The 16,800-nt window shown below is 34.3% G+C and overlaps 2 protein-coding genes across 2 annotated transcripts; both read right to left on the reverse strand.

Moving 5' to 3' along the window:
• Window positions 1-3: 3 nt before the first annotated feature.
• Window positions 4-9,915, reverse strand: LOC115456108 (cuticle protein 10.9). The gene is made up of 3 exons (XM_030185004.2): window positions 9,796-9,915; window positions 3,481-3,582; window positions 4-1,108 (listed from the first exon to the last, which is right to left on the reverse strand). The coding sequence occupies exons 2-3, from the start codon at window positions 3,580-3,582 to the stop codon at window positions 893-895; spliced, it is 318 nt and encodes a 105-aa protein (XP_030040864.1). The 5' UTR covers window positions 9,796-9,915; the 3' UTR covers window positions 4-892.
• A 3,688-nt stretch (window positions 9,916-13,603) lies between these two features.
• Window positions 13,604-15,190, reverse strand: LOC115456074 (dynein regulatory complex subunit 2). The gene has a single exon (XM_030184934.1). It carries the CDS (start codon window positions 15,042-15,044, stop codon window positions 13,656-13,658), a length of 1,389 nt encoding a protein of 462 aa, XP_030040794.1. The 5' UTR covers window positions 15,045-15,190; the 3' UTR covers window positions 13,604-13,655.
• Window positions 15,191-16,800: the final 1,610 nt, after the last annotated feature.

A 16,800-nucleotide genomic window follows, 5' to 3' on the forward strand; every position in this document is an offset into this window, starting at 1 on the left:
CAATTCAAGTATAAAAATCTTTATTAAGATCTATATGGTATGTATACGAGTACAAATATCTAGCGCTAGTCGTTATACGTTTCGCTCAGAATACATTCTTAGTGTTAATTTTTCACACATGGCAATGTCGGCCGATAACCCATCAATTTCCAAAGCATTCTTGAATATAAAAATAGATTACATTTCTAAGAACCTTCTGAAATTGATGTTTACATCTAAATATAACATAGATCACAGAAATGGTAACTTGGGATCACCAAATGTATCTAGCAAATGAAATGTTTAAAGTCGTTAAAGTCGATATTACTTTTGAATTTAACAATAACTGCTCATTTAACCAATAAGATGCTGCAACAGAAGACAGCATCTTACAGGAAAATAAACTATTTATATTTCTGTAATTACTAAATTCTGAAAATTCGTTTAAATATTCCATGTATGACGTCACCACAGAAGTCATTAAAATAATGTTTAAACAAAATGGCAGTAATTCTAAAAATTGCTTTTCCCACTTTGTCTGTACTTACTGGGCCTATGGACTAGGCAATAGACTAAACATATAGTATTTTTAGTAAACTTAGCTTATTTTATCTAATATTAGTACGGCAGAATGAGTGATCATTGTTTGGTGTTACATATTAAGACTGGTAACAAGAACGAAATTTCATCTCGTAATAATTGTTAATAGTTATTAGATATCACAATTTATTCATCGTGTTTTAGGTCACAAAATTTCATTGTCGTGTCCAGTCGGTTTTTGTTACAATTTTTTATTTATCTTATTACGGACATGTGTAACTTGGAAATTATTTCTCACATTTCAGTTCGTAATTACAACTGTACATTTATTTGAACTATGCGTTATCTTAAAACCAGTCTTAAACTGTTATATCTACTTTCCTTTGCCAAAGGGGTTGGCGTTGTTCTCAAAACTGATCTTGGGTACGAATCCGCTTTCGCCTTCTACGGTATATTCTACTGTCATGAGACGGCCGTCTGGAAGGAGTACCCTGTACCCGCCGCTGACTTTCCCTTGAGCGTCTCCCGCCTCATTGGCACCAAAGTATAAGGTCTTTTCTTGGTCCTCCACGTCGTATTTGTATTCGTACTGGAAAAAAATGAATATTATTATATAATTACTAAACAAAAGATAATATTAATATTTTTAATACGATCACAATAGTCGTGTGAAATTTCTAATAAAAATATCATAAATATTTAAAGTAGTTTTAAATAAACTAGATATTTTTTATTTGTAAGATCAGGGGGCCTATTTCGTCTCTAGGTCATAACCATATTTTTCCACTCACTGGCGTTCTAACCGAAGGACAGCTTTGATAGTCGCATAGGTATATAAGGGATTTTTTGACTCTCTTGCCTATACAGCTATCGAAGCTGTCCTTCGAATAGAACGCCTGTAATTGCATAAAGACGAATTCGCCCCTATAGATGGAATAGTGACCTTACATGAGAAATGTACATTTTATTTCAATTACAAATTAATGTTGGTAAAACTTATTTAGCAATAACGAAACAATTTTAACTAAGTTTATCCCATATGAGAAAAAGAAAACAACAAACATTCTGAAAACTACATTAATTCTCACATTATTATTAAATGTTCGCATATGTAAATTAAGTATACTAGACAATCTAACTGCGAGTATTTCGTAAGCTTAACATTTGCAAACAAAAACCAATGACGTCTGAAACAACATAATTAAAGCCAGAAAAACTTCTATATAGTGCACTCGATAAATTCGTATGAGAACTAAATTTCGGCTCACCAAAGTCTTATTCAATTAGTGTTTTTATTGTGTTAATGCAATTAATCGCGATAAAGCGAGATAAGGCACGAATGCCGAGCACAAAGAAGGCTGAACGCAATTGCGTCCAATTATACGGTTTGCACTGCGAGTGTTCACATGGTTACCATAATAGTCGAGATGAACATGATAACGGCAGATTGTACTCGCAAAACGTAGTGTTTTACCACAAAAACAATACAGTATTATAGCGTTACAAAAACTTTTTGGATACGATAATTGGTTAATTTAGATCGCGAATGTTACGTTTGAGAGATCGAAAGTAATCCAGAACCAAATTCATTTTAAAATTTTGTTTTATTTCAAGATTTTATTGCAATTGGTATTCGTGGTTGAAGTTCGTACTAAGTTTTTGTAATAGATAAAATCTAGAAAGGCATCTATGACACAATTTCGAAATTATTTAAAATGTTGGTTATGAAGTCTTCGCTAAAGGATCTTATTACAATCATTTTCCAGTTTGACAGTGGTTTCTTAACTTCGAATTACTCATACATCTGCTTATGTCCGTTTTTATATGAGGCCGTTATAATAACATAATCAGTTTGTCTAGTCAAAACATAGGCTATTCTTAACAGATAATGCACAATCCCTTAGACCAATCGAAAACCAATATGTAATTATATTCTTGAGAACCTCTGATGGGATTGTCTCGTTAGATTATTATTGTTTTGCAATTGTACGTAATGGCTACATTATACAATAATGATTTTTACCTTTGTCATGGTCTTTTAGAATTTGTTTGTCTATTCTTAAGTTATGCAAGCCTAAGTTTATGATATCTTATCAAGATTGAATCCAATAGATCTACACGTTTTCCAGTTTCCGAAACTTTTTCATAATTAATGTATGAGTATACTTGTACACTTTTAAATATCTGTGTATTTTCAACTTTGTTCCCTTAAAATAACTCGACACAAATGTAATTTTACGTAAAGCTTCTTCAGTGTTGCAATTTTAAATGTCTTTGCTAAAATGGCTTTACTAAAAGTTTAGTACTTGTCGGGTCAAAGGTGCACACGCTTTGTTTGAGTTAATGTCGATGCGCCTGCGCATCCTTGCGTCTCATCACTTGTGTGTTAAGGTAGACAACTTTTAGTTGCAACACAGCAATTATCATTACAAGGGTCAAAGGATTTTAAATATCTAACTTTAATTATAGGGGTATAGTTGGTATGAAATTAATATTATACAACGGATTTTTTTAAGCGTTATATCCTTAAACTGTTTATAAGATAGACCATGGAATGCGAAAAGAAAAAAGTAAGCAGCAAGTTTTTTCAAAATATTTGTTGGAAGGTTTATGGTCGATGAAGAAGATAACAAAATATTTGCATAAAACACAATAAGCCTTTTCCTCGAGGAGTGAGTCAACAGAGGGTTTTAAAAAAGGATCTTCGCACTTGGACAGTGTCGTCGAAAATCCCTTTAACATCACTTAAAACATTTTTATTGAATAACCGTAGGTCATAGTATCTGTATTTTAACTCATTCGTAAGTACGATCATAACTATAGTCATGAAACACAGATTATTTAAACGACACCTATAAAACTAAACCGTTTACCTACATTGTTTACCCATTTATCATTAATCTTGCGTAATTTCAATTTAATATAAGAATACAATAACGTAGTGAATATAATAAAACTTACCGGCATCGGTGGGTATTCTTCTTCCGCGGGCGCAGCTAGCGTATGCCGTAGGCTCACGCACACCACCACCAACGCACAAGCCAACCACTTTGCTGAGAACATCTGCGCAAAAAGATATTAGCTCGCACCTTTTTGACCGAGTGGTAGGCATAGGGAATAGTAAAACTTTAGGTTTTGTCCTCCACAGGGAGAATCGAAACTTTTTTACCTCATGTCCTTTAGTAGTGGAAAAAATGTTATACTACCTGATAGTCAAGCTAATTCTTGTTCCAAAATAGAAGACGAACCGATCAATTCATAAGACACCAACGAAATAATGATAATAAGAAATTATTTAATTCATTGCGGGTTTTAGTTTTCTAGCCTAACCTAATTCGTATTAGTAATGCCTATTCATCAGCATGGCTAATCATAAGCTATAACCTAAAGTGAACTCAAAAGATGCCAATCTTAAAATACATAATGGCACTGTCGACACAAATATTTAGATAAACTGATATACTTTTATTTTGATATTTAATATCGTATTCAGATATTTATAAATTCCAATGCAAGAAGTCAAATATAGCTATTTTAATAATCCATAAGGAAGCTTAATATATTCGATGTGAATGTTCCCGTTAGATTTAACAGTAAAAAAAAATTATGAATTAGCATAACACAAAAATAAATCAATTGTGACCAGAAAATAAACTAACTCAAACCGTCGGCGGTCCAACGAAATTTCGAATACAAAATAAAAAGGAGTGTATTTTATTAGACATTCATATTGTAAACACCATAATTTAAACATGTAGTTAAAATTAATGTGGTCCATTCTTTGAATTTAGTAGATCCGATTTTCGATGTAAACAATTTTAATGTCCTGATTTGGCATAGTATTTATTCTCATCGGTTGATGCTTGATACATTTCGATGTTCTTATTAACACTAACTCTTGCTTGCGGGTTCTCCTGTGTAAAAGTTCGTTTCTGATGTACTATATTTATTGCCAACTAAGAACACTATATACTTGACTTAATTAGTCTATTGAAAAAATATCTGCCTGGACTACCTGGGTGGCTTAGTTGTATAACATACGAGGCACGACACCGCTCTGAGGTCCCGGGTACGAATTTCGGATTGGGCGGTCATATTGGGTTTGCTGCTCAGTATCGGTCTGGTTGAACGAGAGAATCCAGTTTACGCTGAAGTGATTAGGGATAAAACGTGATCTGCGGTTTGTTTTAAATATCTTACTGTCGTCTGCTTGGTCACTTTAAGAATCCAATCATGGGCAAATGGGATAAGAAAGCCCACACAAACCGTTGCTAGACCTAGTAGTGGTGAACTTGATGTGGACTTTAGAGTTCCTGGGTTCCTAACCACTAGATTATGTGGATTTTATTCCGTTGCCATATTACACACCAAGGTGATAGTGTACAAAGTAAATTAAATCGATCCTGTAACATTGTGGAGGACCAATTGAAAGATGAATATTACTAGTCTAACATAAACGAATGAAAAATGTACGTTCATTAGTTCAATATTCAAATTCTGTAATTTAGCACTTCGGCAATTCTTATCACGGCTCGTAATTATTCGTATTGTTAAATAGGTATTAAGTACCGTTATTAATATTCATTGACTTCTAAAGACCGAGTAATTAAAGAACCGTTTAATAAAAAATATCTTAAAAACGTTAAAAATGTCTTAATTGTAAGGTCACATCATTTTTTTTCATATTTATATCTACATAACATCTACACCAGAATAAATTACTGATGCGATTCAGAATCTGTTTTTCGAGTTTAATTTGTTTGAGGAGACGCTTCCGCGTCTGAGTAAAACAATTACTAATTAAAAACCACGTGATAAGAATAACTACGCAAATTAAAAATACTCGTTTTAGTTATATTAATGTATATAATTTTATATTATTACCATATTTTATTAAATCCGATTTACTTATGCTCGTAAATTAGAGCTTTTTGTGTTTTAATACAAGTTTTTAACATGCATATGCTTAACTTATAAAGTTTTGTCTAATTACGTCTTTAATCCATACAACTGCTTTATAAAAATATGCAACATTATATACTCATAAATTAATAATAATTAAATATAAGTACTTAAATAATTTTCCATTGTTGGTGTAAAAAAATCATAACATGGATACCTGAACACTGAACCGTGGCTAGGAAACCTCTTAATTGTACCTTTTATCGCTAATGGATATAAAGATATAATTACATGTACGAGATTTCACACTGACAGCGATTACTGTTATTACAGCGTTCTATCATATTTTTTATTTACTACCCGTGACACTGTAATGAACTTGACTGAGCTTGTCATCATGTGCTATTCATTCGTTATATTTGTAATAATCCTCTACTAACACTGACAAAGGGCCGTCGTTGGCATAACTTAAAAGTACCTCTTTTCTATACAAAATTTGTAAAAAAGCTACTTACCAATAAAGTTATAGGGTTAATCCCTCAATTAGTTTTTTTTTGTTATTATAACAATAACCCATTTAATAATACTGACAAGGGACCGTCGGTGGTAAAACTCAAAACCTCTTTTCTGGACAAAATTGGTAAAAAGGCTACTTACCAATAAGGTTATAGGGTAAATCCCTCTATTAGATTTTTTTTTACTTAATTATTATTAAGTAAAAAAAAATCTAATAAAGGATAATACAGACCGGTATGTGTGCCCGCGCCTAGTACGTGCGAAACTTTCGTCGCATTGTACGCAAACATTATTTTTGTTTAGTTACAATGCCCTTTTTTGCTTTCATCCGGTGTTGAGTTGCGGGAACAACCCCATTCTCGAACGTCCCATTTTAATGAAACATAGACTAAATTCGATTTTATAAGCGGCGATAGCCTAGTTGGGTGTGGAACGGACTGCCGAGACGAATGTCCGCAGGTTCAAATCCCAAGGGCACACACCTCTGACTTTTCTAAAATCATGTGTGTATTCTTTGTGAATTTATCGTTCGCTTTAACGGTGAAGGAAAACATCTTCAGGAAACCTGCACATCTGAGAAGTTCTCTAAAGGAATTTCGAAGGTGTGTGAAGTCTACCAATCCGCACTAGGCCAGCGTGGTGGACTAAGGCCTAAACCCTCTCAGTAGGAGAGGAGGCCCGTGCTCAGCAGTGGGCAAGTATATAATACAGGGCTGATATTAGACTAAATGCTGCTCCCACTTATAATTTTCCTGTAAAAATTGTATGAAAATCCGTTGAGTAGTTTCGGAAATGTGCGCCAACACACAAACAGAAAAACAGACGGAAAAGAATTTTATAAATTGCTTATTTGTGTTCTATTAGGTATCCTTCTTTAATGATCTCCTTATTTTTTTTATAATTCTTTGAGACGGATGGTTCTGCTGCTTTACTACAGATAAGTTTTACAAAATATCTTATGTTACTAAGTTAATATCAGTTACTTCAAAATCATTTAAAATTATGAAAATCTTACCACATTATTGCTATTTAATATTCATCGAATGCAACTATTGTCTTTCGGTCGCCGAGTTACTTTAATTAACTGTATAAAAAATTAATTGATATAAGCAATAGGATAATGCGATTGTGCTGGCAATCTGCATAAATGTCGAGGTAGGGGTACCGATAATTGAGATTTATCATGGGCTAAGCCGGTCTTGCGTGATTGTTTCCCTTGGGTGATTGTATATTGTCTTCCAAGTCGTAATTTTGCTATTCACTTAGATACCTGAGAGTGCATTCGTTTTTATGAATGAACATGTTTAAAATATCAAGTTCTCATAATAATCTTGTAATACAAGAGACTGTTTTATATTTTAATTATCAAACTATTTTAAATACAATACTGAAAATTACAAGTGTTATCATTTAACTTTAAATTATAAGTAATCTTACATGTTGCTCAAGTTAATTAAATTTGCCAAAGTCTATAAAAATATCGTAAGATCTCCACCAACCCACCGACAATCATTATGTTTGTTTATTTATTAAAATTAAAATGGTATATTAATGAATATGAACATTGAGATAGAATCTAAGATAAGCACAATGCCATGTAAAATATGTTTGTAGGTTTACGACGGCAAGTTTATGATGTTACGAGTACTAGTACATCTGTTGCGTGTTGCATTCTACGGACGGATGAGCCGAGCGTACTAATTTGTCGTAAAAATTACGTAAATGTCTATTATTAACAAATTAATGAAGGATTAGACTTGGAATAAAATAAGTATTTTGGTTTTATTTAGAAATCATTACGGATAATTATTTAAAAGACTTTCGTGTATCTTACGGTATGCCCAATAGGGAATCGTCAGTTTTAATAATGGGACAGAATACAATTAAAAACAAAATTACTCGATAAATACTTAATTAATTTTTCTACTTCTTTCATTATTGTTTACTTCATTATAACTAATCTGATTAAATAATATCTAGCAAAACACTTCAAATACTTTTCATAGAAGAGGTCTGAGGAATTAAAACCGGGCTTTCTAACTGGAGTAAAGGTTACTACCCATCGGGATTCCACGAAAAGCAATCTAAAAGATAGATTCCTCATCAGTTATCAGCAAAACTTGATTTAACATCACTCATTTTAATTTCCGGCTTAAACATTTCTGAGACACTTATTACTACGTTCATCAATCAAAGAAATCATCAAAGATAAAACCATCTGTCGTGTTGGCGTGTCGTCATTCATTTAATTCCACGTGCATTCCGTGGGAACAATTACAAGACCCGACCCTCTTGATCTAATAGGAAGAAATGCTAAGGTGACGACATTGTGTTGCTGTTTGCTTAACTCCAAATGGTTATGGCGTGATCAATCATTTGTATCACACGTTTTTTACTAAACAATTCGTTTTCGTATCACCTAACATTATATCAACCTAGTAACTTTAATAGTTTGTGCTCGATACGATTTGTAAGATATACAAAAAATGATCCAGAATAGCACGTATCCATACAGGTTCTAAAATGTATACTTCAAACGAAAATTATTGTAGGCCAATGGCATATTAAGTGGTTTTGCGGGTTTTCCCGGTCAGTCGTTTTGACTCTAAATAACCATTTCGTCCGCTACGTTTCGTAAGTTACAAACTTTATTGTCAAATTCACAAAACAAAAATATTCATCTAATCATTGTACCTCGGTACATAGATGGGAACAGCGAACCCACAGCATATACTGCGAGCATTATGTCCATGGTCATATTTTAAATTCTTGTTATGCACACACTTCCTCTTTTTATCCTCAAAGGGGTAAGCAGAGACGCAACTGGTGCACCCATTTTTCCGCCGTGTGCATTCAATTCCATGACGTGGTAGGGGGCGAGCCTATCGCCATATCGGACCACAATTCCCAAACCTCTGACTGATACTAAAAAACCCAATATCACTTTGCAGAATTTAGGGCTCGAACCCGAGACCTCAGCACTGCGGTCTTAACGCAATACAACTACGCTCACGCTACCAAGGCAGTCTCTTGTAATAATTACTATATTAGAAAGAAAGAAAAGAAACATTTATTAAACTCGTGTTTACTATTTATTTATTCCCAAAAACATTTTATGTGCCTATTTTTTTCTTAGAGTGCAGCGTATTCCGTTTTTGTTTTTATAAAAACTAAATTTAAATAATACAAGGTAACTACATCGTAACGTAAAAGTAATTAGTATAACAGTATTTTTCTTGGCTACAAAACGCAAAATCTTAATTAAAATTCATGTTAGAGTTTAAAGATTAGTTTACTACAGGTTATTTAAGTTAACTATATTTTGGATATAACTATGTAAATCATCTGAAGATATTCTACGTATTTACGTAATTAGAACCCTCGGCTTCCGGCGTAAATAAAGCTTTTTGGCTATAGCGAGCTTTAATTTTAAAATATTGGTGTCGACTCTTGAATATAAATAATTTATCTATTGATGTAGTTTTTCTTTCAAGTAATCGCAATATATTGTCAGTCAGAAATTGATAGCTGCATAATAATAAACCTTACAACGGTTAAATTATGGCCTTATTTACTATTATCTCATACAAAGCCGCACTAGGTCAGCGTTTTGGACCAAGACCTAAGTTCTATACCTTCTCAGTAGCCAAGAAGGCCCAAGCTCAGCGGTGGAAGAGTATTTATACAAGTCCATTTATTGTTTTGTTTAATATGACTGCAAACTGTATACATATTTAAGGACTATAAACTTTAATTTACATAGTACCTTGAAAATAATATTCACATGGTATAATTTATTAAGCAACGGTATCCCAACGGTCAAACACAATAGCTAATTATTTAGGTGAAATAACTCACCTTGGAGGACACGAAATAATAATCGCACGACACTACACAAGTAAAAACAATATGCCGGTGACAATGATCGTTGTGAGCGTGTAAAGGCTGTAAAGGCAACTGGTGGCGCGCCCCGGCTGTATCCTCAACTTATATACGCACCCCACGGCCCGACGGCGGACCGAAGATGCTGCAATGTCGCCCTATCGTGATGTATGTCCCTGCACACGCAGATTCAACAATGATGCGTCGATAGCCGTGACTAAATATCATCTCTACGAATGCATTAGTTACTTCTCGCGATGCGGTACATCGCTGGTTAACGAGCTGTACGGAAATTGGCCCCCGAAGTCCGTCTGTCAATGAGCTTCATCTCATTGCGTGTTAATGCTTTGCTAAACACACGTTTTCGAAATACACGTTGGATGCCTTTGTTGGCATTGTATAGTAAATGTTTCATAATGTGATGACTTTTGCGTTTGCCTTTTCGGCCGCCAGCCAATTAAAATATCAAATTATGTGACCGTGAACCTTTTTTTTATTTATCGGAAGGCTGGCATGCGTGGGTAACGAATCGTCAGGCTATTAGATTATTAAATATTAACTTAATTTCCTGAATGATTCCTCGATTTTGGGGTATTTTTTTTATATCTAGTACTTATTTGCTACTAGGAAGTAATCAGCAATCACAAAACAATTATTAATTATAAATAAGCAGTGGTGATCGCATAGAATAACCATGGAATGCTTATCTAGAACTTCCGACTGGCATCAATTATATTTGGTCATCATGCATGTGTGAAAGCCAACAAATTAATTACTCACCCCCAGTAGACACACAAACCTTTACCTCAGATACCCATAATAGTTTTTAATTCGTATACATTTTAACTGACGATATTTTAGTGCTGTGCAAAAAACATCCACTATTGTTAGAAGATAGGCATAAACCGCCATAATATTACCCATAAGTAACACAAAAACCTTTCTAAATTAGTTCAAAGTTTAGCAACACAATGTGCATTGTACAAAACGAAACTACAATATAGTTCGTTATAGGAAGTAGGTCGTCCCTTCTTCCTCGCTACAATCCTTGCAGCATCAGAGTGAAAGTGGCATCTGTCATCCTTAGATCATGACGAGGAAGTGGTATATATGTTTACTTTTATTATCGTTGCTTATCTTTGCCTTATGGGGACTAAGTACGTATTGTTATATTTCTTATAACACCGTTCAATATAGGCATATATTATATGAAATATTGTATTAAATTGAGCTTTAAAAATAGAGATAATATTTTGTGCTCAAGGCACAAAAAGGTAAACCAAATGCTGTATCATCTTCATCAATCCAAGAAGTCCACTGATAGACTTAGGCTTCCCCCAAAAGAAATACGCCAAGATGGACTGACGATTTGATAAAAGTCGCAGGAACATGCTGACTGCAGGCCGCTTTTGACAGGCCCATTTGGAAATGCTATTTAAACTTATTAGCAAATTACGAATTACAATATGCCATCTAAAGATTCGAGTCGTAGAACATACTTTAACAATTTTATGAAACGTCTAAATAATGACTTCAAACCTATTTGTAAATTTATACCTAAACATAAATATTTTCTCTTTCGAAATAACGAGTATCTACACGTATACCCGTTATCTTGCTTCATAGCGTTTAAATCGATAGCAATTTTATTGTTTCGGATCTATTCAGATTATACTCAGAGCATCACTCTCAATGATACATATTGCGTTAATCGAGATAAACTACGATAAAGGATCTTTTGAACAGCCAACAAGGATATGAACGATATCTGTCTATGTAGGTTATGCGTGATGTCCTTTCTGAACATCTTGAATGTAAATCATACATAACTTAAAGAATATCAGTCGTATAACATACAACTAATATTCATTATGTTTCTCTTGTATATTTACTACTACTATTAAAGGATTAGTGGAATAACAAAGTGTTTTAACATTTAAGTTATTACTAAGCATTTGCATAATCTTCCTGTAATTGGCTAAGTTTTAATACAACATTTTATTATATTCTTATTGAATGTCATACTCGTTGATTTTTAGGTATAAATCTAATTATAAACACCACCAGTTGCGTGTCTACATTTTACTTCCAACGGTATCGTCTCTACTTAAAATGTAATTTCCTATGTTTCCTATAATATAATAAGAAATGTCCAATTTCCCGTATAATTTTTAAACGCAAGTACGTTATCATTTAACAAACTGTGATTTTCTTTACAAATACGTGCTGTGTATAACGATTCTTCCATTGTTTTTGTTCCACCACTAAACAACCCAATGTGACGGAGTTTAAGATCTGTGAGATTATCGTACTTGCGACATCCAGTCTAAGTTTTCTGAATATCACGTGTGAAAAATATTATCACAATAGTGTTGTATGTCATTTAAAGTTCACCTACTTTGAACACGAAGAGCAAGGTCATAATTAAGTTACATTGTTATTATTTTACGATCATTCAACAGACACTAAAGTGCGTTAATACATGGTCAACAAATTGATTGATTGCATACCTTCCTATATTCCGCGTCGTGAGACCTAGGCATACTTGAGATCGATAAACATCTGCGAAGATTCTGATTTCTTGCATATCCTGAACAAGATGGCGATATCTTAACATAAGAGCAGGGGTGTAGCTATCGCCGTGTAAGTGATACGCGGCTCCCGAGCTCTGGGGTTCCGTTTAGCCCATACCTACTTTAAACTGAGCGGGTGTCCAAAAGTTCATACTGCCCTGAAGAGCCCCAACAAATATAGATAAAGAGCCCTTCTATGGCAAGCTGCACTACTGCATAAGAGGTAATGACGAATTGTTCCTATTGCATGACGTTCCTCTAGCAAGCACTACTTGGTGGAATGCTTGCATCTTTTGTTCTTGTTCTTTTGTAACCTACACTCGTAATTTTATATATATTCAAAACTGCTCCAAGACTTTGATAAGTATTCGGTAACATTGTTTAGGCATTTAGTTTTCGTAAAACCTATTGTGTTACTCATATAATACCTTCGGCGCTAATGCACTGGATATCATTTACTTAAAATTTGATACCTAATGAACTTGCATGGCGGATGGGTTTCAGTGGTTAGTGGTGTAAGTTACAGAAGTCAAGTTGTAATTATTTTTTCTGTTTTGTTGTATATTTGTTTACAGATTGTTTATTTCCTTTTTGCTTTTAAATAATGTATAATATTTTTTTCTGGGAACTATACTAATAATTTTAATTATGATGGTTCAAAATGCGCTTAGCTTTTCGGACCATCAGCACAAAAAAAGAAATAATAAAACCCCCTTGTCATACAAATCAATTTTGATTTTATGTCTCACCAGGACCACGACATTCACTGTAATTAATATCTTTGGTAGTCTCGACCGGTCGAAATCAGTAAATGGTCCTAATGGCTTTTTTAGGATTGTTCCTGAGAATAAATCAATCAAAATATGAAGACTTTAACATGTCAATAAAACTTTATTTTAATTTTAGTTCATTATCGCTATCCATTCGAAGATAGCGACTGGGATCGTTTATTGATTTCGACAGTAAACAAACTGTTAAATTCTTAATCATTGTGAATAACGCGATTTGTTCTCTCGCTTTTGGACTTTTTTATGAACCACAATGTGAGAAGTGGGTAAGGTCAAAATGTCACCGTTGCGCCTTGTATCATTACGCCACGCTCGTGCGGCGCTCCGCCTGCCGTGATCTCGCGACATAATTCAAATCTTCAACTAATATTCAGGCAGCCTGACAAACGTTGTCATAACTAGGTATAATAAAATATAAATTCATTAAACAAAAATAAATATTTATTCATCACTCTTCAAATATGACCATCTAATTTTACTTACGCATCGCTTTTAAAACTTCAAAAACTCCTTCAATAGCAACGGGTGTTGAAGTAGAAACTTTGTTTTCCGTTTTATTACATAAACATCCTTGGGTATCCGGTTTAAACTTATTCTCTTTATATTCCTGCAGTCTTCGTGTAATAATAGAATTTTCGTGTTCAAGTAACATTTTTTCACGCATCAAAGCTCTTCTTGATAACTCGGCTCTTGATATTTTCTGCCATAGCCTTGTCAAACCACAAGTACTTGATATGGCATTTGTTACTAAAGAATCATCGGATTGTTGTTTACGGATATTAGTTTTAGTTTGTACAGGCGAATGAGGCATAGTAAAACCATATGGTAGCACTTTTTCTTGCCGAGTTTCAAATTTACGGCAAAGTGCAGCCATGCGTAGAATTTTTTCAACTTTCTTGTGCGCTGATTCAAGCCATTCAACAGTATCGTCAGACATTCGTACCATTCTAGCTAATTGTCTTCCATCAGTATCGACACCATCATATAAACTTTTCTTGAGTTGATAACATGCATCTCTGTGTCTGTTGCGTCGGTCTCTGAATACGGCTTGCTTAGTACCGGATTCGTAAGCAGCCAATTCAGTACGGAGGCGTTTTAGCAATCCATCACTATTTGCTATTTTCTTACCTTGCGAAGCGATAATATCAGCCATTAAATTTTCTTTATGTCGCAACTTCCGAACCTGTTTTTGATTATCGGCAGTTTCAACAACATAGTTTTTTAGAACGGCTTTATATTCATCCCACATAGAACTGTAATTGTTTTCCAAAAATGAGCGTAAATTCTCACGCTCATTTGCATATTTGTTTGTTTCTTCGTCTTCCTTCACTAAATTTTCGCCTCGAGTAGTCCAAGCCAAGCTATCGGCCGTAGTATGAGCATGGTATAACAAAAGCTGAAGGTGCGTTTCGGCGGCGTTATGATCTGTCATAATACGTGCTGCGTCATCTTCACCTCGTTTGAGTAACGCAGCAGTTCTACGATTGTTATCTTTCGACAATTGTTCTAAATCTAAAAGAAATTTGTTAATCATTGTGTCAATCGTATCACAGAAACTCGCAACAGTTCGCTGAAACTGGTCATCGGCAACATTCATAAGCTTTATTGTGTAGTTAATTAGATGGTCCTTTTTATCATACATTCTTTCGAACGTATGCCACATGACTTCGATGTCTTGCCTGAACACGGGCTCCTTTATCTTTAACATCATTTCACGCCAACTTTTATCCAATTCGCCCTTTCTCACGGCTTGAGCAGCCATTTCGCGAAGAAGCTCTTCCCTTTTCAATTGTTTTCTCGCTTCGGCCTCAGCTTTTAGTTTTTCTAACCTCTTCGCTTCCTTTTTGGCCTTTTTATCTGCCATCTTGAATTAAGTATAATGATTTTTCCAATAAATAAAATTAATATTTTACAATGATATAAAATGAAAATGTCTTCCAATCCAATAAGTCTTGATAGCAAACAATATTTATAAACACTATTAAACTGACACTGACAATGATTCCTAGCCTTGACAGTTATGTCAATTCTAAAATTTTATTTTTTTTGTAATTTAGAATTTTTTCCAACCAATTATGTCCTGTATAAAGATTTAAAATAGAGTCTATACAATTATATTATTAAAATAAATGTGTATGTCCCCAAAACAGCGGAAGCGAAACGATTTTAATGAATTATTTAGATGATCTTCAAATTAACCCAGCGGGAGAACTTGCAAAGTTTTAAAGCTTTTTAATTTTATGAGTGTATTCGAAAACTGCGGACTTGAAAAAATAGAAATCTGTAAAGATATCTATTACAACAAAAAAGATTTATTTCTGTTGAGCTGTATTAGTGTTAAACATGCGAAATCGGGGCAGATTAGGGTGTTTATTTTTCCTCTCCGTCTTGCTAAATTTATAATTTAACTTCAGCATCGATACCAAGCTTTGGTCGGTGGTAACGAACCGCTACAGAGCTTCCTACACAAGAGATTAACCGAGAACTTGAATAGCGAAGCTGCTTTAGGGACCGTGACAGACGTGGCCCAATGCGTCCAGTGGCTGCGATCCACATTTTTGTTCGTCCGGGCGGCTCGTGACCCTCGAAGGTAAAGATCGCTTGATTACATTAAAAATATAATTCATTTTTATTGTACATTTTTACTATTTACTTGTAAATTCTTTGTGCCTCTTCAGCATAAATTCAATAACATTATAATTTTTATATAAAGATACGTGTCAAATATTCTATCCCAGGTACCTAGGGCTGCCACCTTCTGCTCCTAAGTCACTGATCTCTAAGAAGATTGAAGGTAAGAATAACAATATATGATCATATTTGTAACCTAAAATAGTACCCAAATTCCCTAAAATATTTTTGACGTTGGTTTGTTGCGTGATCAAAGAGGTCTAAAATTCGACTTCAAGCTCAAGAAACTTTTACGTGAGTTTTTTGTAACATAATTTGCTCTGTATCGCATCCAAAATGGAGAATGTTGTTTATCCTAATGGGACAAGGTGATTGCACGAATCCAGATGGTTATTAGTCCGAATCCATAATGAGGACGAACGAAAGACGTGTCCTTCCACTGTCGTCAGAATTATGCATGCTTGCGTGTGAGTAGAAAGCTAAGCCAAAATAAGACATAATATAAGTATTTTAAAGGCTAGCATAAATTTTGCAAGAATTTCAAAAGACATACACACAACTACATATTTGTATGTAATATGTAATTGGTTGTAAATTGACATTCCAATTTTAAATACCTAAGTTAACTGGCAAGCGCAGCGTCGGACATCTACCCACGAGGTGGAAAGATGACCTCATGAAAGTCGCGGAGGTCGGGGATTCGGGCCGCTTCCTGTAGGTCGATCTGGAAATCTTTAGGTGAGGCCCATGTTCACCAGTGGACATCCTACGGCTGATGATGATGATGATGAAGTTGAAAATTACTTATAAACCTACACCGTGCACAATATGCGAAAATCAATTTGCGCATATTCCACACTGGCGTGGGCAGAACGATGATTTTTGTCCTAGTTAATAGTAGCCTTAATTATATCGCTAATGATAAAACTGGAGGCGTATTCAATCCTGGACAAATCGTAAAATACATCAAGAAACCAGAATATATTCTA

This window comes from Manduca sexta, chromosome 14 (assembly GCF_014839805.1).
Source record: "Manduca sexta isolate Smith_Timp_Sample1 chromosome 14, JHU_Msex_v1.0, whole genome shotgun sequence".
In the NCBI taxonomy this organism is placed as follows: Eukaryota; Metazoa; Arthropoda; class Insecta; order Lepidoptera; family Sphingidae; genus Manduca; species Manduca sexta.